This window comes from Canis lupus, chromosome 12 (assembly GCF_011100685.1).
Source record: "Canis lupus familiaris isolate Mischka breed German Shepherd chromosome 12, alternate assembly UU_Cfam_GSD_1.0, whole genome shotgun sequence".
NCBI lineage: Eukaryota > Metazoa > Chordata > Mammalia > Carnivora > Canidae > Canis > Canis lupus.
The window spans coordinates 67,140,609-67,161,228 of NC_049233.1; the positions used below are offsets into that span (position 1 = coordinate 67,140,609).

The 20,620-nt window shown below is 48.4% G+C and overlaps 1 protein-coding gene across 1 annotated transcript; it reads right to left on the minus strand.

Moving 5' to 3' along the window:
• Positions 1–1,358: 1,358 nt before the first annotated feature.
• On the minus strand, positions 1,359–16,384 carry LOC111098188 (synapsin-1-like). The gene is made up of 4 exons (XM_038555058.1): positions 15,948–16,384; positions 14,072–14,334; positions 12,470–12,603; positions 1,359–1,526 (listed from the first exon to the last, which is right to left on the minus strand). Exons 1-3 carry the CDS (start codon positions 16,382–16,384, stop codon positions 12,476–12,478), a joined length of 828 nt encoding a protein of 275 aa, XP_038410986.1. The 3' UTR covers positions 1,359–1,526; positions 12,470–12,475.
• Positions 16,385–20,620: the final 4,236 nt, after the last annotated feature.

Here is a 20,620-nt window from a genome sequence, read left to right on the forward strand (position 1 = left end):
ACCTCGCCACCGCCTTGCGGGCCACAAACCTCCTCCGGGGGGCCCTCGGCGACGCAACTGCCCCTAAAGGAGAGGCCCTGGGTTTCAGTGTGGGCCTTGTTCTCGAGTCTCCACTGAGCTCCTCCCGCAGCCTCCCCGCCGCCACGGCCACCACGGAGGGGCCAGGGCCCTGGGGCGCAGGCCGCCAGGTGGCAGCCCCAGCCCAGGTCTGCAAAGTGACCTCATCCTCTAAACTGATGGATCCCCCCCCCCCCCCCGCCCCCCGACACACACACACACACACACACACGTTCCCTCCATGTTTCTTTGTGGGGCATTCCAGGCTATTCCTGATATAAAACTGATTATTGGGCAGCAGCCCCGGGTGGCTCTGGTTCAGCACCTGCCTTCAGCCCAGGATCTCCTGATCCTGGAGACCCGGGATCGAGTCCCACTTCGGGCTCCCTGCGTGTGTCTCTGCCTCTCTCTCTCTCTCTCTCTCATGAATAAATAAATAAAATATTAAAAAAATAAAACTGGTTATTTTCATATTGTGCAGAGGTCAACAGCCAGCTGCCTTTTCCATACAGTGGCCTTGCGAAGGCCTTGGGAGCGTCTGGACTGCCCTGCCCACAGCAGGAGGCCACAGAGGGGCAGCTGGGTTCACTCTCGCAAGGTCAGGAAGGTACGAGAACAGTCTGGGAAGGAGGACTCTGCAGAAGCAAGGAACTAGGGGCTGGCAGATGAGGGCGCGAGGGGAGTGGGGCCACTGTCCCTTTCCCCCTGGAGTCTCCCGCCGGGGCGAGGGGCAGGCCCCGGAGCCCCCCAGGGCCCACCGCACCTCCTGGGGCTGCAGACGGCTACCAGCCCAGGGAGAGATGGTGTGGGGAGCCCACGGACACTCAGCCCCGGGGCCCTGCGGAGCCGTCCCGGTCAGCTTCACCCACAGCCGGCCCGGTGGGCTGCCATCGAGGCCCGGCGGTGGCCGCACCGCAGAAGAGGTGTCAGGAAGCCACAGCGTGTTTCCCTGTTTGTTTCCTCCTTCCACCCTAATCCTCATTTCCCGGCCCCAGCCGTCCAGCTGCAGGCCGCCTTCCAACCAATCCGCACGTCCAAGACGACTGGCCGAGCTGCTTCAGCCAAGAATTCCCTTCAAAAAGCAATCTGGGGGGCACCTGGGTGGCTCTGTGGTTGGGCAGCTCCCTTCGGCTCAGGTTGTGACCCTGGGGTCCTGGGATCAAGTCCTGCATCAGTCCTGCTTCTCCCTCTGCTTAGGCCTCTGCCTCTCTGTGTGTGTGTGTGTGTCTCTCATGGATAAATAAAATCTTTAAAAAATAAACAACCCAAAGCAATTTGTGTTTTATTAATGGATCCAGAGAGATAGAGAAGCTTCCAGAAATCAGCAGTCAGTGCAGGCCTGGGGAGGTAGAGGTCGTGCGGCCTCCGGGGGAGGGAGGGAGGCCAAAACTTTGGAGAAGGCCAAGCTGAGGAGATGGAGAACAGAAGCCCATCGCACTGGTGTCTGCCGCAGGGAGGCTGAGCACCTTCTTCGGAGGACAAAACAAGAGAAGATGAGTTTACATTTCAGTATGGAATATATACTGGATACAAAAAAAAAAAAAATTATTGTCATCTGGATACAGATGACAATAATTATTTGAAACGATTCACCACCCTGTCCTATCGTTGTCTGACTTCGTGATTTTCTTTCCTTTCCCTCTTAGATGCTATATATATTTTTAGGTTCATTTTTTTAATTAAACAGATTAACAGAACTTTGCTTTTAGAATTATCCTTTGAACTTCATTATATGAGATATCCTGAGGCATTGTGGGAACACTTTGGAAATGACAGTGTTTTGGTTTTTTTTTTAATGTTTGCGCAAAGTAAATTAATCAAAATTAACTTCGTTAAGCAGAAACTTCTGCAGCAAAGTGCTTATTGAAATGACCTCCACCCAGCTGTTTATATGAGTTCCACATCCTTTCTATTTGCTTATTCATTCATTTTGACGAGTTTATTCTCTTATCTTCATCCCCCACACCCATTCTTCTTTAATCACTTTCCCATGGGCAAACAAGGCAGAATTTTTCATGTATGTATTTTTGCATATCTGTGTTCCTATAAAATTCATGTTGTTTGATTGATATGGGTGATACTGCCTTCTGAAGCTCGTCTTTGTGACTTCTTCACTGAGCAGTATGTCTTCAGTGTCCCTCTAAGCTACTATCTCAGTAACCAGACGGGTACCTGTGCCGCAAAGTAGCCGGACAGCACCCATCACATTTAGCACCGCCCTCATCATCGGGACCCTGGGTTCCTTTCCAACTCTCTGTCCCCACAAAGGATACTGTCAAGAGCAATCTCCTTACAGAGCCGGGGAGAGTTCTCTGGCCAAACACCCGGGAGAGAATTGACAGGGGTCATTGGGGGGTGCAGATACCACATTTTTCTAAGTAGGGCCAGAAACCTTTCTGCTCTTTCCAGAAGGATCGAATGAATCATTCCTTTCCTTGAGTGGCGCTAAAGGGTTTCTACAGCCTTACAAATACCTGGGGTTATGTAACTTCCTATTTTTACCAGGCTAATTAGTACAAATTAACATTTCATTGTTGTTTTGGTTTCCATTGTCTGGTGGCTCATTATTTGAAGCATCTCTTCATCTGCACTACATAGTGTCATACAATTAGCGGCTGGGGTGGCTGCAACTGGCCAACCCTGTCCCTTGCTCATTTCTTCTACTGGGGCCTCTGCCGTTTTATTTTTTATTTGCAGGAGGCTCTTGTGTGCTTAAATATTAATCCGAGGTCTAGTTAAGACTTCGAAATGTTTTGTCATCCTATCATCTCTTCATTAACTTTGTTTTTCACTGGACAGTAATGTTTAATTTTGAGTTAATCCAATTCTTTTGTTTGTTGTTTGTTTTGCCATGTGATTTGTGCTCTCAAAGTTTTGTTTAAAAATTCTTTCTCTGGGATCCCTGGGTGGCGCAGCGGTTTGGCACCTGCCTTTGGCCCAGGGCGTGATCCTGGAGACCCGGGATCGAATCCCACGTGGGGCTCCCGGTGCATGGAGCCTGCTTCTCCTTCTGCCTGTGTCTCTGCCTCTCTCTCTCTCTCTCTGTGACTATCATAAATAAATAAAGAAAAAAATATTTAAAAAAACAAATTCTTTCTCTGGAAAAAAAAATTCTTTCTCTGGGACGCCTGGGTGGCTCGGTGGTTGAGCATCTGCCTTCGGCTCAGGGTGTGATCCTGGGGTCCCGGGATCGAGTCCCCCATCGGGGGTCCCCCCAGGGACCCTGCTTCTCCCTCTGCCAGTATCTCTGCTTCTGTGTCCCTCATGAATAAATAAATAAAATCTTAAAAAAGAAAAAAAAAGAAAAAAAGCCAGTCTTTCCCTGTTCCTGGGTCACCAAAGTAACTCCTGTATTTTCTTGGATTAATTTTGTAATTTTATCTTTTATATTTTGGGTTTTCATTCCTCTTCAGTTCACTGATGATGTGATGTAGGATCCAGTTATATTTTTCTATATACTGAATCAGATTTCCCATTTGTACTAAATAATCTCTCCCTTCCCTACTGATGTGTGGTGTCATCTCTATACTATTAGTTTCCGCACACATTTGGATTTGTGGATCCATTTGTCTGTTCTTACTCCAAAACCACACTTCAAATGAGTAATAATGCCTTGGTAGTGTGTCAGGATCTACTAGGATTAGACCCTTTCCTGTCTTGACTCTTCTTTTTTTTTTTTTAAAAAAAGATTTTTATTTATTTATTCATGAGAGACACAGAAAGAAAGGCAGAGACAAAGGCAGAGGGAGAAGCAGGCTCCATGCAGGGAGCCCAATGCAGGACTCCGTCCTGGGACTCAAGGATCCCGCCCAAGCTGAAGACAGACACTCAACTACTGAGCCACCCAGGTGTCCCTACTCTTCTTTTTTAAGGTGGATTAGTCATGAATCTTTATTCTTTCATATAAATGTTAGAGTACATTAATCAAGTTCCCCCCCCAAAAAAAAAAATCCAACCGGGATATCGATTGAAATCACACTTGATTTATAACTTACTTTGACTTCTTTATAATATCATATCACACCATTGAAGGTTATGGACTCTCTCTTCTTCCATTGACATATTCTATGGTGTTTATAACAATTTAAAAGTTTTCTCCACAGAGTTATCATATAGTATTGGTCAAGTGAATTTCTGGATAACTTATCATTTTCTCTTCTTATTATAAATAGTATCTTAATTATGATTATGTATTATAAAAGATTCTATTAATATTTACAGGTCAAGCTTATGCAGCAAACTGATGTTAGTATTACTGCTAATAATTTATAATTCCTGTTGATTTTTCTAGAAAGACCATGAAAATGAAAGACTACTGAAAAGAGTGAAAGTTTCAACTCTTCCCTTTCGATCTTAACACTTATTTTTTTTCTTCCTTTTGACTATTATCCAGGACCTGTAGTCATCTGTAAGTTAGTATTAAAGGGTATCTGTAGCAGCACGAGTAGTGTTCATTAGTATGTAAGGGGCATTTTGTTCTGATCCCTATCTTGAAGGAGCTGCATCTAAACTTCTCCTGTTATGGGTAAGTATGTATCTGCTGTAAGATGCTGGCACATAAGCTTGATCAACTTAAGAAATTTCTTTCTATTCCTAACTTGATAAGAGTTTTTTTTAAATCATAAATAGGTATTAATCCTTTCCAAAAGCCTTCTCTGTAAAGATTGAGATAATCATATAATTCTCCTTTATATGTGTGGAATGTGGTGGATTACACCGATTAAGTTTCTGATGTTGAACCGTCCTTTCATTTCTGGGATAATCCTCGCTTGATTTTGACGTGTTATTTTTCTAAATAAACCCATGTATTCAGTCAGTATTTTACTCCCTGCTGATATATCTACATTTATAAATGAAACGAGACTATGATTTTCTTTATCTTCCGTCTTTGGAATCAAGGTGATACTAAATTCATGAAATGAACTGGGCAACTTTCATTCTCCCTGTTTGCTGATACAACCGGTTCAACTGCACAAGATAGAAATGTCTATTCCTTGAAAATTTGGTGAAATTCACCTGTGTGTTTGTCTGAGCCTGGGATTTGGGAAGAAGTGGGTCTTTGACCTCTTTTTTAGTTTCTTTCATGCTCATTGCTCTAGGCCAAACTCTTTCTTTCCTGTACCAATTTGAACATTTCATAATTTTTCTATACATTCATTTCTTTTGTCCTGGCTTTGAGATCTAGTGGCAGCTAGGTGTGTGCTCATCCTTCTCTACTCCTCTCATCTTTCTGTTGTAGTTCTTTCCCTCTCCTTATTTTGTATACTTAAATATACACCAACTCATTTTTTCTTAATCAATCTTGCCAGAAATCTGTCTTGTTAATTCTTGAAAATACTTTTTGCTATCCTGTCCACCGTGCTGCGTCTTTCAGTACTCTATTGATTTCTGCCCTTACAAATATTTCCTTTGTTCTTGTTTGCTCTGTTGTCCTTTCCCAAATTCTCTTATTGATTGCTCACTTCACTTGTTATTCACATTCCTGTCTCCTGATAAACGTATGGAAAGCTGGACATTTTCCTGAAACCTTTGGTGGGGGCCCGCAGTTCTGATGGGCGGTGTTCAGGGTAGTTCTGTTCTTCCTGCAATTCCTTCATGATTTTCTCTGGAACTCAAAGGTTGTTCAGTAGCATGTTATCTTATCTCCTAACAAAAGGAATTGTTCAGTTCTGGTTTTCTTATTAGTTTCTGAATGTATTCATAATTAATTTGTTGCTCAGAACATAATCTGGTTTTGTAAATGTTCCATTATGATTGAAAAGAAATCTTTGTTTTATTTTATTGTTAGGTCACTGAGAGCTCTGCTTTTTTTTTTTTTTTCTTTTTAAGTAGGATTATCTATTCCTCTCTGCCATTCTTTCAGATGGTTGGAATATTTCTGAAGCTTTCTTAATAGTATACACATGTTTATAATGGGTATATCTTTTCTTCCTTTATTCCTTTTATGCACATATAATGTCAATCCTCCATCTCTTGTGATATTTTTTGCCTTAAATTCTTATTTTGTAAGATATTAATATTGTTGTCTCAGTTTTTCTTTTTGTTCATAATTGCCTGGAATATATTTTATCTGCCTTTATTGCCAATTTTCTGTATTTCTGTCATAAGTGTGTCTTTTGGGGATCCCTCGGTGGCTCAGTGGTTTAGCGCCTGCCTTTGGCCCAGGGTGCAATCCTGGAGTCCCAGGATCAAGTCCCGCATTGGGGTCCCTGCATGGAGCCTGCTTCTCCCTCCTCCTGTGTCTCTGCCTTTCTCTCTATATATCTATCATGAATAAATAAATAAATAAATCTTAAAAAAAATAAGTGTGTCTTTTTTTTCTATTTTCTTTTTTTTTTAATTTTTATTTATTTATGTTAGTCACACACACACAGAGAGAGAAAGAGAGAGGCAGAGACATAGGCAGAGGGAGAAGCAGGCTCCATGCACCGGGAGCCCGACGTGGGATTCGATTCCGGGTCTCCAGGATCGCGCCCTGGGCCAAAGGCAGGCGCTAAACTGCTGCACCACCCAGGGATCCCTAAGTGTGTCTTTATAGACAACTCATTGTATCATATTTTGCTTGTTTTTGAATAAGCTCTGAGAGCCTCTACCTTTGGTGAATTTACCCTTTTTGCTGCTACACTAGAATCTAGTTCCACTATCTTACTTATTTTTTAGTAATTTTTTATAGTCATCATGGTGTACATTACATGCCCAGGACTTATTTATCTTACAACCAAAGTTGGTACTTTTTGACCACTTTCACCCATTTCACCACCTCCCCTCCACTGGCAACCACCAGTCTGTTCTCTGTATCTGTATCTGTGAGTTCGGTTTTTGCTTTGTTTTAAGATCCCACATATAAGTGAGATCATCTGTGTTTATTTTTTTCCATCTGACTCACTTCACTTAGCATCGTACCCTGAAGATCCATCCATGTTGCCTCCACTAGGTGTCCTCCATTTGTTCCACCTGCTTTCTCTTTCTTTTCTCTGTTCTAAATTCCACTGGCTTTAGCAAGTTTTCTTCTGTAAGATTGAGATGATACATTCTGGTTTTGTCCTTCTGGCGGTCGACCTTAAGCCCCAGACTCCTATTTACCTCTATTCTCCTAAATGCATTACTCTATCTCCCACTTCCTTTGCTACGTAATGTGGACAGAATTTTATTTCTGAGTTATGTGAGGCGGTTTTCTCCCTTCTGACACCAAATCCATAGTGCTTTCTCCCAAAAATAATTCATCAACTAACCCCAACTTCATGTCTTACAGTTCAATTCTGAAACTAACCACCCAGAGTGAGTAAGATTGCACAGGTTCAAGAGCCTTGCCTTCCAAGACTGCTCTCACCTCCGATGCCAGTCACAAGTATCGGGTTCCTGGGTCACCCAAGCTTCTGTCCAATTTGGCTATAGACTCGGGGGTTTTATAACCCCCACTCAGGTTCAATACTTTACTAGAATAACTCAGAACTGAGGAAAACACTCTCCCTATTATTATGGCTTCTTATAAAAGTTACAAATAAAGGTGCCCCGAGCACAGGAGTCTCTGTCCATATGGAGTTGGGGTGCACCACCCTCCCAGCATGTGGATGTATTCACCAACTTGGAAGTTCCCCAAACCCTATCGTTTAGGGGTTTTTACAGAGGTTTCACTACATAAGCATGATTGATGAAATCATTGGTCATTGGTGAGCAACTCTATATCCAGCCCCTCTTCTCTCTCAGGAGTTGGAAAGTAAGGTTGAAAGTGCCACACTTCTAAGCAAGGCTTGGTTTTTCTGGCCACGAGCCCCTATCCTGAAACTATCTAGGGGCCTACCAGGACTTGTCTCATTAACACAAAAGATGCTCTGACCACCTTATTGCAAGAGTTGTAGGAGCTCTGTGCCAGCAATCAGGGAACAAAGACCAAATATCTTTCTTATTATACCACATTATGTAAATATATTTCCTTCCATCCTAGCTTTTAAGATAATAGAAAACTTTACCAAGATGCATGAAAACTCTTACTTCTCACAACTCTCGCTTCATGGTCAGGACTTATTTCTTCTATTATTATTTTTTTTATTGGAGTTCAATTTGCCAACATATAGCATAACACCCAGTGCTCATCCCATCAAGTGCCCCCCTCAGTGCCCGTCACCCATTCACCCCCCCCCCCCGCCCACCTCCCTTTCCACCACCCCTTGTTTGTTTCCCAGAGTTAGGAGTCTCTCATATTCTGTTTCCCTTTCTGATATTTCCCACTCATTTTTTCTCCTTTCCCCTTTATTCCCTTTCACTATTTTTTATATTCCCCAAATGAATGAGACCATATAATGTTTGTCCTTCTCTGATTGACTTATTTCACTCAGCATAATACTCTCCAGTTCCATCCACGTCGAAGCAAATGGTGGGTATTTGTCGTTTCTAATGGCTGAGGAATATTCCATTGTATACATAGACCACAGCTTCTTTATCCATTTAACTTTTGATGGACACCGAGGCTCCTTCCACAGTTTGGCTATTGTGGACATTGCTGCTAGAAACATCGGGGTGCAGGTGTCCTGGTGTTTCACTGCATCTGCATCTTTGGGATAAATCCCCAGCAGTGCAATTGCTGGGTCGTAGGGCAGGTCTATTTTTAACTCTTTGGGAACCTCCACACAGTTTCCAGAGTGGCTGCCCCAGGTCACATTCCCACCCACAGTGCAGGAGGGTTCCCCTTGCTCCACATCCTCTCCAACATTTGTTGTTTCCTGCCTTGTTAATTTTCAAACTCTCCCTCTTCGCAGATGACATGATATTGTACATAGAAAACCCAAAAGACTCCCAAGATTGCTAGAACTCATACAGCAATTCGACAGTGTGGCAGGATACAAAATCAATGCCCAGAAGTCAGTGGCATTTCTATACACTAACAATGAGACTGAAGAAAGAAATTAAGGAGTCAATCCCATTTACAATTGCACCCAAAAGCATAAGATACCTAGGAATAAACCTAACCAAAGAGGTAAAGGATCTATACCCTAAAAACTACAGAACACTTCGGTAAGAAATTGAGGAAGACACAAAGAGATGGAAAAATATTCCATGTTCATGGATTGGCAGAATTAATATTGTGAACATGTCAGTGCTACCCAGGGCAATTTACACATTTAATGCAATCCCTATCAAAATACCATGGACTTTCTTCAGAGAGTTGGAGGAATATTCCATCTTAAGATTTGTGTGGAATCAGAAAAGACCCCAAATAGCCAGGGGAATATTAAAAAAGAAAACCATAGCTGGGGGCATCACAATGCCAGATTTCAGGTTGTACTACAAAGCTGTGGTCATCAAGACAGTGTGGTACTGGCAAAAAAACAGACACATAGATCCATGGAACAGGATAGAGAATCCAGAAGTGGACCCTCAACTCTATGGTCAACTAATATTCAACATAGCAGGAAAGACTGTCCACTGGAAAAAAGACAGTCTCTTCAATAAATGGTGCTGGGAAAATTGGACATCCACATGCAGAAGAATGAAACTAGACCACTCCCTTGCACCATACACAAAGATAAACTCAAAATGGATGAAAGATCTAAATGTGAGACAAGATTCCATCAGAATCCTAGAGGAGAACACAGGCAACCCTTTTTAACTTGACCACAGTAACTTCTTGCAAGATACATCCACGAAGGCAAGAGAAACAAAAGCAAAAATAAACTATTGGGACTTCATCAAGATAAGAAGCTTCTGCACAGCAAAGGATACAGTCAACAAAACTACAAGACAACCTACAGAATGGGAGAAGAGATTTGCAAATGACGTATCAGATAAAGGATCCAAGATCTATAAAGAACTTCTTAAACTCAACAGCAAAGAAACAATCTAATCATGAAATGGGCAAAAGACATGAACAGAAATGTCACAGAGGAAGACATAGACATGGCCAACAAGCACATGAGAAAATGCTCTGCATCACTGGCCATCAGGGAAATACAGATCAAAACCACCATGAGATACCACCTCATACCAGTGAGAATGGGGGAAATCTTCTATTATTTAAATACTTCCTCCAAAAGTATTATCAATACGGGTCTTTTTGTGGTGAAACCTCTGAAGTTTTATAGCCCAAGAACATTTTTTGTGTGTCTTTTTGTTTGAATAATAGCTTGGCTAGATAAAATAATTTAGTATTAGAAAATTTATTGTTACTATTTCTTCAAATATTGCCTTTTCTGGTTTTTATTTTCTCCATTTCTAGGACTCTAATTATGTGGCTGTAGACATTTCTGTATCTTCCATTTCCTTTATCTTAATTTTTAAAAAAAAATACCTATTTCCTTTCTCATCTTACCCTTTTCTGTTGCATTCTGGGAGAATTTCTCAAGCTGACCTTCTAGCTCACTGATTGCTTTTTATCTCTATCAATCTTACCAGTTATCCCACATCTCCTGTTCTTTATTTTATTGCTTATCATTTTCATACCTAATATTTCTCTTGGTTCTTTTTGGTGATTTTTTTATTCTTGCCAATATCTTCCTTTATTTCTTTAGGTGTATTTATAGTGCTTGTTTTAAATTCTGGGTCCATCCATTCAAATACTTCTGCCCAATGGCATATGTTGTGCAGTTTATTTATCTACTTCTTTAGCTATGTATTTCTCCAGCTACTTTGGCTTATGAACTTCTCTTCCTCTCCTCTCCTCTATTTTGTAATATGTATTCCCAATACATAGGGCCAAAGACACCAGACTGCGTCTGTACCAGTGAGTTTAAGAAGGAAGGAAGGGGTGGAGCCCTAGAGTGGAGAGTCCCCAGCAGCCTGGGATCACTACTGATCCTTCTGGGCTGTTGGCCTTCCATCACGCAACTCCTTTGGCAAGCTTTTGTCTTTAAATCTTTAGGATAAGGCAGGATTGGGAGGATGTAGTCCCCTAGCATTCAATGCCCCCTCCCTGGGGTGTGGAGAGGGAGGAGGAAAGGGCTGACTCTTAGAGGTTAGCTATTTGACCCATATCCATTTTTTATTTATTTGACAGTGTGTGTGTGTGTGTGTGTGTGTGTGTGTGTGTGTAAGAGAGAGCACAAGCAGGGGAAGCTGCAGAGGGAAAGGGAGAAGCAGACTCTCCAATGAGCAGAGAGCCTGACCTGGAGCTCAATCCCAGGACCCTGGGATCATGACCTGAGCCGAAGGCACATGCTCAACTGACTGAGCCACCCAGGGGTCCCTGGTCCACATCCATTTTCATCTCTTATTCCTCCTGGCTGGGCTTTTGTGCTGCCATGAATTTGCCCTGGAGACACCTCTACCAATAGTCTAGGCTACAGCCACAGGAATCTGCATTTAAGAGGCAATGAGTGCCAGGAGACCACCCTGGGGAGATGAAAGGACGGTCTTTAAAAGGCTTTTCTTCAGGATTCCCTGGGTGGCTCAGTGGTTTAGCACCTGCCTTCTGCCCAGGGTGTGATCCTGGAGTCCTGGGATCAAGTCCTGGGATTGAGTCCTACATCGAGCTCCCCATGTGGAGCCTGCTTCTCCCTCTGCCTGTGTCTCTGCCTCTCTCTGTGTGTCTCTCATGAATGAATAAATAATTTTTTTTTTTAAAAAAGGCTTTTCTCCAATTGGTCTCCTCACTGTACTGCCTCTGGTTTCTTCCACGTAAGAGTGGAAATCAGATAACCACTCTGGGCCTCCACCCACCTGGCTATTGAGAAAAAAAAAAACCTATTTCATTGATGGAGGGAGCTTTCCCTCCTAGAGTCATGCAGAAGTCCCAGGAGAGTGAGTCTTATGGAGCTTAGAATGTTCTGGAAAGGGCATTTACTTTTCAATTTCTACTGGCTTCTTTTGGAGGACTTTGTGCAGTCTTTGGACAGAGGCCATTCTCCTGCTTCTCTGCCAGGCATCAGCCCAGGAGGTTTTCTCTGAGATTTCCAAAGCAACAACTGAAAATGTACAACCTTCCTCCTCTCAAATGTTCACCCCACCTGCCGGGGGCTGAATAGACATAGGAGAAGACCAACCCTCACAAATCAGAATCCATGTCCAGTGATCTTTCCTCAGTTGTAGGGAATTTCTCTTCCTTTCTCTTTAAAATCAAGGCCTTCCCATCTCTTTACCTCGAAACATGCCTCCAACTTGCCTGGGCGGGACCCTTCAGCCTGATCCGGCTTCATGAATTTGAAACACGAAAACTCTTTTTCTCCCCTGTGGGGTGTTGAGTTTAAGGATGACAATTGAGAACATCAATAACACAATGCCACTTTTTCCAAGGGCAAAGCTGGGAAAAGATGAACTAGCTAAATTTTGTTTATTTATTTTTCATTCTTGCCTTATCATGTAGATGTTACATCATTTCATTTCCTCCCACACCCCACACCCCATAGTAGTTGCTGCAGCTCGCTGCCCAGATCCACCCAAGCTGGTGGGGGTGGGAGGGTGTTTGAGTCACTTTCCTTACCCAAGGTCACAGCCTCTCCCCAGGGATGGCCAGTGTCCTGTGGCTAGTTGATGAGGGATAATGGGTGAGGTACAAAGTCCTGGCTCCTCTTGGCTTGAGGTGGCACAGCTCTGGAAGGCTGATGTTGGAGCTCCCTGTGAAAGTGGCAGAGGCCTTGTGACTGGCTGTCCCTTCTCCTGCTGCCCAGTCCTGCTTCCTTAATCTTCTCCTACATGGGTTGGCTCCCCAAGGCCATTCTTCCCTGCACACAGATCTCTGCCTCAAAGTCTATTTCCCAAGACAAGCACCAAGAGGTGGATGTCATATATTCGCACTGCATAGATATAGAAACCAAGGCTCTGGCAGCTCAAGTAACTTGGTCAAATTGGAAATTTGATATTTGATTATAAAATCTAATTCTCAGGCCTTTGGGTAGAGTTTTGGTCTGAGGGATTCCTGCCCTCACTAGAGCAGGAATGTGGAGTAAAGAACATTCGTTCAACTCTTGGCTCCCAGATCCTTCCTAAGTGGCACCATGCTCCGAACCTATAATGACATCACACGCACACACTTCTTTGCACCAGGGCTACCATCTCTTTCATGACAACAATTCTCAAAGAGGAGTAGGAACCGCAGGCTGTGAAGGTTTGCACTGATGCCATCGCAACTTCAGCAACACAGTGCCAGGCGCTGGGGCTGGGCAAGGGGGGCTCTGGCTGACTGGCATTCCCCTCAGGGCTCACGCTGTGTCCCCCCCAGAGCCCTGAGCCGGGAGAGCCACCAACCAGGCTCCAACAATAGCTGCTGCCCCCATGAGGGCCTCTCAACTTCCCCACCTCTTCTACTCCTACCCCCCAACTCCTGAAGAGATCAGAGCTAGGGAAGTGCTGGTTTTCGGTTTTTAAGACAGAATCAGGAGTTGATGTATTCTTTAAGAACAAATGCCATCTGCTGTCAGAGCTCAGCTAATGACTCTCCCGGGGCCTGGGGCCTCCGCTGTAGCTCGCTCACAGCTCACTCACTCCCCTCCCCCGAAGGCCCGCGCTCCTGTGCTGCATGCTGAAATCTTTTCTAAGGGCAAACATACTTAGTCTTTGCCTGGGGTCTTTTAAAGAGGTGGTCTTGTTGTGTTGGAGCAGAAGCACCCTGAGCCCGCCTGGTGTCGGAAAGGCACCCTGGGGGAGCCGTGGGTGCAACCTCAGCCCACACAGAGGGCCAGCTGGGCCCCACGGCAAAACCCTGCCTGCACAGAACCTCCTGCTGGATTTCTAACCACTAGGCCATCCTGTGCACGATCCATGCTGCTAGTTTCACACAGGGGATCCAAAGTGCCTGAGGGACCCCTGTGGCTTCGAGGTCCCCTGAGACCCGGCTCTGGCCAGCCCTCCGCATTCCTGGTGCTGGAAGAGCAGAGGAAGAGAGGATAGGAGCGAGTGTGGGGGGGGGTATTCAGAGCCACCGGACAGAGGTGCAGGGTGAGGCCCCACAGGCCAGCCAAGCGCCCGCAGCTTAGGGGAGCAGCCTTTGCTGCTGGGCATGGAGGCGAGCGCTCCAGTTGTCCTGCTCGGCTTTTCTTCCCTAAAAGTTGTATTAAAATACTGGAAAGAAACTTGAGTAAATCACCTGAAATGCTTGGCAGAGTGAAGCCATTTTGGTAGCAGGAAGGGCACTGCCACCCTGGAAGCGCAGCAGCTTGCGGGGGGCCCAGCCCCAGCAGGTGCTCGTCCGCTCCTCCTCTTGGTGGAGCAGCTGCGGTCCTCGCACCCCCGTCTGTGCACATCCCCCTGCTGGGCCGCGCCGCCTGCTTCGTGGACACCCATGTGGCACTCCCGTGCTCCCCAGGATATTGCTGGCGTCCCCACCCAGGGCCAAGCCCTGCACTGGAGCTGGGAACAGGATGGCGAGGGGAAACATAAACTTAAAAACCATCACGGAACTTACCAAGTCTAGGGAGGAAGAGCGACACCAAATGCAGAGACTTAGACAAATAGAGGCAAAGCTATGGTTGTGCCGGTGCCGAGGAAAGGACTTGAGCTGGTCAGGCCTCCCTCGGAAGCGGCCACTGAGCTGACTCCGAAGCAGGAGCAGGCAAAGCGGGTGACGGCCCTCCTGGGCAGCGGGGACAGCGGTGGCAGGAGAGGGCACCAGACTGTCAGGACGGAAAGGTGCCCGCGTGGTAGGGCGAGTGTGCCGTGAGCCTGGGGACAGCCAGATGGGCCACCAAATGCCACGTCCTTAACCTCCGTGAACCGGCCACAGGAAACAATCAGGTTTGCATTTAAAAGATCGGTATTCGGGACACTGACTCAGGTCATGATCCGGGGTCCCAGGATCGAGCCCCACATCGGACTCCCCGCAGGGAGCCTGCTTCTCCCTCTGCCTGTGTCTCTAACTCTTCCTCTGTGTCTCATGAATATAAATAAAATATTTTTAAAAATAAAAATAAAAGATCGGTATTGGCTGCAGCAGAGAACCAAGTAGGAAAAGATGGTGTAGACCAGTTAGGAGTTACCACTGGGACCAGAGTGAGAGTACAGATGGACAGGAGGGAACGGGTTTTAGAGATCCTGGGGAGCAGGGTCAGCAAGACTGGGTGATAAGTTTCAGGTGGGGGGCGAGGGAGAGGGAATGTCAAGGAAGGAATGTCAAGGAATGTTTGGCTTCATAACTGGTTGTAGAGTAAGAAGAGGATCATACCTGAGAGTGAAAGAGAAGGAACACATTTCAGACTCTAGCTTGAGGTGCTGAGAGACACCCCAGTTGTACAAAGAGGCAGCGGGATCCCTGCGACAGGAACTCGGGGCGAGGCACCCAATTCGTGAAGTGGGCGGTCACCGCAGCCCTGGGCGTGGACCTGGGGGGGGGACCTAGGTGGAGCCTGATGGCTGTCCTGCTCCAGGGGACAGGTGCAGGCCGGATGGCCGTCCTACTCCAGGGACAGGTGTGAGAGTTTGGGGAGACAGTCCCCGTCATCCCTTTCTCTGCTTCCAGAGACCCTGAGTGTTTTGAAATCTGGGTCTCATGGGGTGTGTGTGGGGGGCAGAGCGCAGCGTGGTGGTGGGGTGGCTGCTAAGAACCAGCTGCAAGTATCCTGGGGAGCAGATAAATGTAGAGCCTGCAAGGGGCCCCTGGGGGGCTCAGTGGCTCAGCATCTGTCTTCAGCTCAGGGGGTGATCCTCGGGTCCTGGGATCGAGTCCCACATCGGGTTCCCCACAGGGAGCCTGCTTCTCCCTCTGCCTGTGTCTCTGCCTCTCTCATGAATAAATAAATAAAATCTTAAAAAAAAAGAGCGAGAGCACGCAGCCTGGATAGGAGGGTGACAGAGAGGCCCCATTCTTCCTGGAAGGTTCAAGGCCAGAGGGAGAGAGGTTTCCCCTCTGCTGGCGGCGAGGGACTGGCTGAGAGGGGCCCCCACAGCCCACGGGGGTAATCCAGCCCCCCCTTTCGGGGCCAGCTGGCCTAGCACCTCTCCTCCCCCCTGGGGCTGCTCGGACTCACCGGCTTTGGAGAGCTGTGTGCAAGCCCACCGGTGCCTGCCAGGTCGCCGTCACAGCTGGGGGGAGCCCCCCGCCCACCCAGAGCCCAGGCCGTGGAGGAGACACAGCGCCCGTGTCCTGGTTCACGCAGCCGGTCACCTGCTGACCTTCCCGGCTGGACCCGAGGCAGCCGCGGGGAGAGGCTTCCTGCCTGTCCTTAGGGCACAGGGCCGGGGGTCCCTGAATCTGCCGGCCAGCGGGCAGGCTCCCCGGGTCCCCCGGAGCCAGGGCTGCCCCAACGGCCACGTGCCAGGCATGCAGCCCGGGGCCGGGGGCGCCCAGGCCAAGAAGCTCCAGCCAGGAAGTCCGCCCAGGCAGGGGCCAGGCCGGTGGCTCCCAGAGGCACTTGCAGCCGGGCCAGCCCGGGCCAGCTTGGCCGGGGGAGGAGAGGAGCCGCATGGTGACACGGACCTAGTGGCTCCCCGGTTGGCCTTCCTTGAGAGTGCCTGGGGCCAGCCCAGGATGCTGCTCATTGCCCACCGCACGAGCCCCCCGAATTTCTGCTGAGCTCCTTGGTGCCTGCTAGAGAGGAGAGGAGGCGCTCAGGGAGGCTCCAGGCGTCACAATGTCTAGTGATGACCGTCATGCACCAGCGGGGGCGGGGGGGCAGGAGTCAACAGTGGGTCTGATTCGAAACATTAACGTCCAAAAATGCTCACAAATGAACCATTTCATCTGCAATCAACTGGCGTTTTATTTATTTATTTTTTGTTTCCTCCTAGAGATAGAAAATAGATAATAACTGAGAAAAGAATGGGGAAAACTTTCCACGTGCCTAATGTGGGCCCAGACACACGGAAACAACCATTTCTCAGGAATGTGCCAAGCGGTTCCGTCCACAATCTGCCGTGAGTGTAGACAGGCTTCTGAAACGGACTCGGGGCAAGAAGCCGTGGCTGAACTGTGTGGTGCAGAGCACGTGCCCCTCCTGATAGAGACCCTCCTCGGCGGGGCCCACGCGGAGCGGGAAGTGCTGGTAACACAACCCGAGCTGCGGCTCCGCGACACACACGCACAAAAGGATGAGAGTCAGGACTCGGTGCGCAGGGGAAAGCCGCGGTAACTGCAGCCCCTGGCTGTGCAAGTTGGCCTTTCCCAGCCACAACTCAGCTGGGCCCTGTCCCACGGCGGGAGGGGGCCATGGGGCAAAGGCGGCAGGCCGGCTGCACGGGGGGCGCTCGAAGGAAAGGAAACCTCTTTTGGGGTGCGGGGTCCAATCGGCCCAGGGGCCACCGGGCTGCTGCAAACTAGGTGGGGACACGGGAAAAACATCAGGCCCAAGTGGAGAAGAGAGAGCAGATGGGACCCAGAGCGGGGGCGTCAGGGGGTCAGGGCTCTTTCCTCCTGGATAAGGCTGCACCCAGGCAAGAGGGAGGAGGGACTGGGGGGAACCTCAGAACCCCGCCCCCCCATTCATTAGTAGGTCCTGGCGTTGTGGCAAAGTTGCACATTTCAGCTGTTCGTGAACCGCCGAGAGTGGATCCAGAGGGTGAGCTCATTTCTTCTCACCGACTCCGGGATAGTTGCACAGAGCGTGCAGTGAGGGCGGCCCCTGACCTAGCGTTAGCGTCAGCCCGGGATCTGCTCCGAAGAGTGGGAAGCGGCCTGGCGGGTGGCGTCTCAGCGAGGACCCGGGCTCAGGGGTCCCACCTCGTGGCAGCCTCGGGCTGGCAGCATCTCCCCCACTTGGCTCACTCTCTGCTTTCCCTCCGAAGCCCAAGACCTGGGGCTTGGAAGTCGTCCCCGCCCCGGCCCACACCCCGCGTGCTCCACCTGCCAGCACCCTCGCTACACCTGCGTGCTGTTGGGGCCACCGTCACGCCTGCCGCTCCCAGATTCCAGGCATGTCCTGTGTCTCTCACTCCCTCTGGCCCTGTGCCTCTCACCCCCTCTGGCCCTGTGCCTCTCACTCCCTCTGGCCCTGTGCCCCTCACTCCCTCGGGCCCTGTGCCTGTGCCACGTCGTGCACCTGGCACACCCCAACCGTCCCCCTGAGGCCAACACCCCGAGATGAGCACCTGAACCCCTGCCCAGCTCCCATCCTGGCTGGGCCCCTCCTCTCTTGCCTCGATTGCTCCAAGGCTGTCCTGAGCTCCGTGCCTTTGCCTCCTCTCTGTCCTCCAGTCTGTTCCCCACACAGCAGCTCAAGTGTCTTCTGGTTGCAGTGAGAGCAGAACCCGGAGTTCCTCCCAGGCCTTTGGGGCCCAGCACGTTGGGGGGTGCCCGCCTCTCCCGCCTCCGCTCAGACCACCCTCCCCTCTGCACACGCTGCTCCCGACACCCTGCTTTTCTTCGCTGCTTCCCACCTGGCCCCAGAGCCTCCCACTTGCTTGTCCTTCTCCCTGGAACACCTGCAGAAGCTCATTCCCTCCCTCCAGGTTTCTGCTCTCCTTAGCCCCTCGCCCTGCCTATTTTACTTAACACCCCCCCACCCCCCCCCACCAATTCCCTTCTATCCCTTTACCCAGCTTTACTTCTTTTTGCCACACTCATCACCACCTGTGTTAGTGTCATAAGGGTTTGTCTCCCTCAGGAGAGTGTGAGGTTCCTAAAAACAGGGACTTGCTGCTGTATAGAGTTCACTGCCTTTCCCCCGGGACTCTGCACAGAGCCTGGCGCACGGTGGAAGAAACAGACGCATGAAGAAAACCACCGTACATTTGTGTACATGCGTTGGCTGTGACATGTAATAGTCTAGTGGTTTTTTTATTTATCCTTTTTAAAGATTTTATTTATTTATGAGAGAGAGAGAGAGGCAGAGACACAGGCAGAGGGAGAAGCAGGCTCCATGCAGGGAGCCCGATGTGGGACTCGATCCCGGGTCTCCAGGATCACGCCCTGGGCCAAAGGCAGGCGCAAAATCACTGAGCCACCCAGGGATCCCTTAGTGTGTTTTTTTTTTTTAAGCTACTTTCTTTTGATGCTGTTGCTAAATGATCTGGCTCCTGTAACAAATGAGGTGGTCAAAGAAATCATTCTGCCAGAGAATTAAAAATACCTGGGGTCAAAACCTGGTGCTAGCTCGTGTCTCTGGTGGAAAAGAAAATTGGCTAACAGAGGAGTCTGTGCAGAAGTCGAATAGGACTTGGAGCTAGAAGAGACCTGTCCCCTCAAGGGAGACGTATACCCTCCTCCTCCAAAGCACGTAGACTGTTCCTCCCACCCCGTGTCCCATGGGCTCACCTACCCCACGCTGGCTCACCAAGCCATCCTCCCAACACAGGTACCTCCCCCCGAGGAACCCTCCTTCTAGTTGCTACCAAAAAAAAAAACCAAAATCTCTCTGTATCATTACGGAATTACAGCCTATTTAATGACAGCACCATGTGTTGAGCATGAACTAATTAATTGCCACATACTTGCCATTCACTGGTGTGATCCTGGAAGCGACCCTAGGAGGTGGCACTATTATTAGGCCCGTTTCACAGAGGAGGCCGAGCAAAGCACAGACTCGGTCAAGGTCATGAAGCTCATGCCATGCGGAGCCAGGTTGCAGCCCGCGGCTTGTTGTCAGCATCCGTGCTCTTCATCGCCTGCAGAATCTCTCCGCTCGTAGCTGGAAGGGTTTCCCATTTTAAAGAGGAAAGAGCTAAGGCAGTGACAAGCTGGGTGACTTGGCCAAGGTCACACAGCAGGCAATGGGTGAAGGGGGGCACATCTAAGGCTATGTTCCCTGTTCTCTCCAGTCAGCTTGAAAGACCTCAGCGAGGTATTTCTTCCCCTGGCGAGTGGGCAGCGGGGAGGCTTTAGGATGGAACCAGTCCCAACTACGATGTAAAACCAATAGAAGAAATTGCCTCGAGCATTAAAAAAAAAAAAAAGAGGGGGGAGTTAATTAAAGCAAATATCCAGAACTTAATCTCATTTTATTTATTTATTTTTATTTATTTATGATAGTCACAGAGAGAGAGAGAGAGAGAGAGGGAGGGAGGCAGAGGCACAGGCAGAGGGAGAAGCAGGCTCCATGCAGGCTCCATGCACCGGGAGCCCGATGTGGGATTCGATCCCGGGTCTCCAGGATCGCGCCCTGGGCCAAAGGCAGGCGCCAAACCGCTGTGCCACCCAGGGATCCCTTAATCTCATTTTAAATTAAAAAGTGTGCCTTTTGAATTCGGAGTTTTTTTCCTTTTTACTTCTTTCACTACAAGGTATTATGTGATGTCTGCTTAAGAAGTACCCTAATCATGGTTCGCCCGGGTGGCTCAGCGGTTTAGCACCGCCTTCGGTCCAGGGCCTGATCCTGGAGACCTGGGATCGAGTCCCACGTTAGGCTCCCCGCAGGGAGCCTGCTTCTTCCTCTCTGTGCCTCTCATAAATAAATAAAATCTTAAAAAAAAAAAAAAAAAGTACCTTAACCGAGTTTTTCTCTGCTGGCCCCATGAGTAAGCATACTTATTTTAAACCTGGTGCAGACGGTACCCTCTGTGTTCCTTAATTTTATCACTTCCAAAGACTAACCACTGTGTGTGGCCCCCACGGAGTCTGGGTGGCTAACCAGCATTGCCAGGACTTGCCCTGGTCCTCGTGCCTAAACACACAAGGTGAAATAGGTGACCTGGAGCAAGTCGGACCTGCGGGCCACAGGTTCCTCATCTAACACAAGGGGGTAGATAGGCCCACATGGATTGCTTGTAC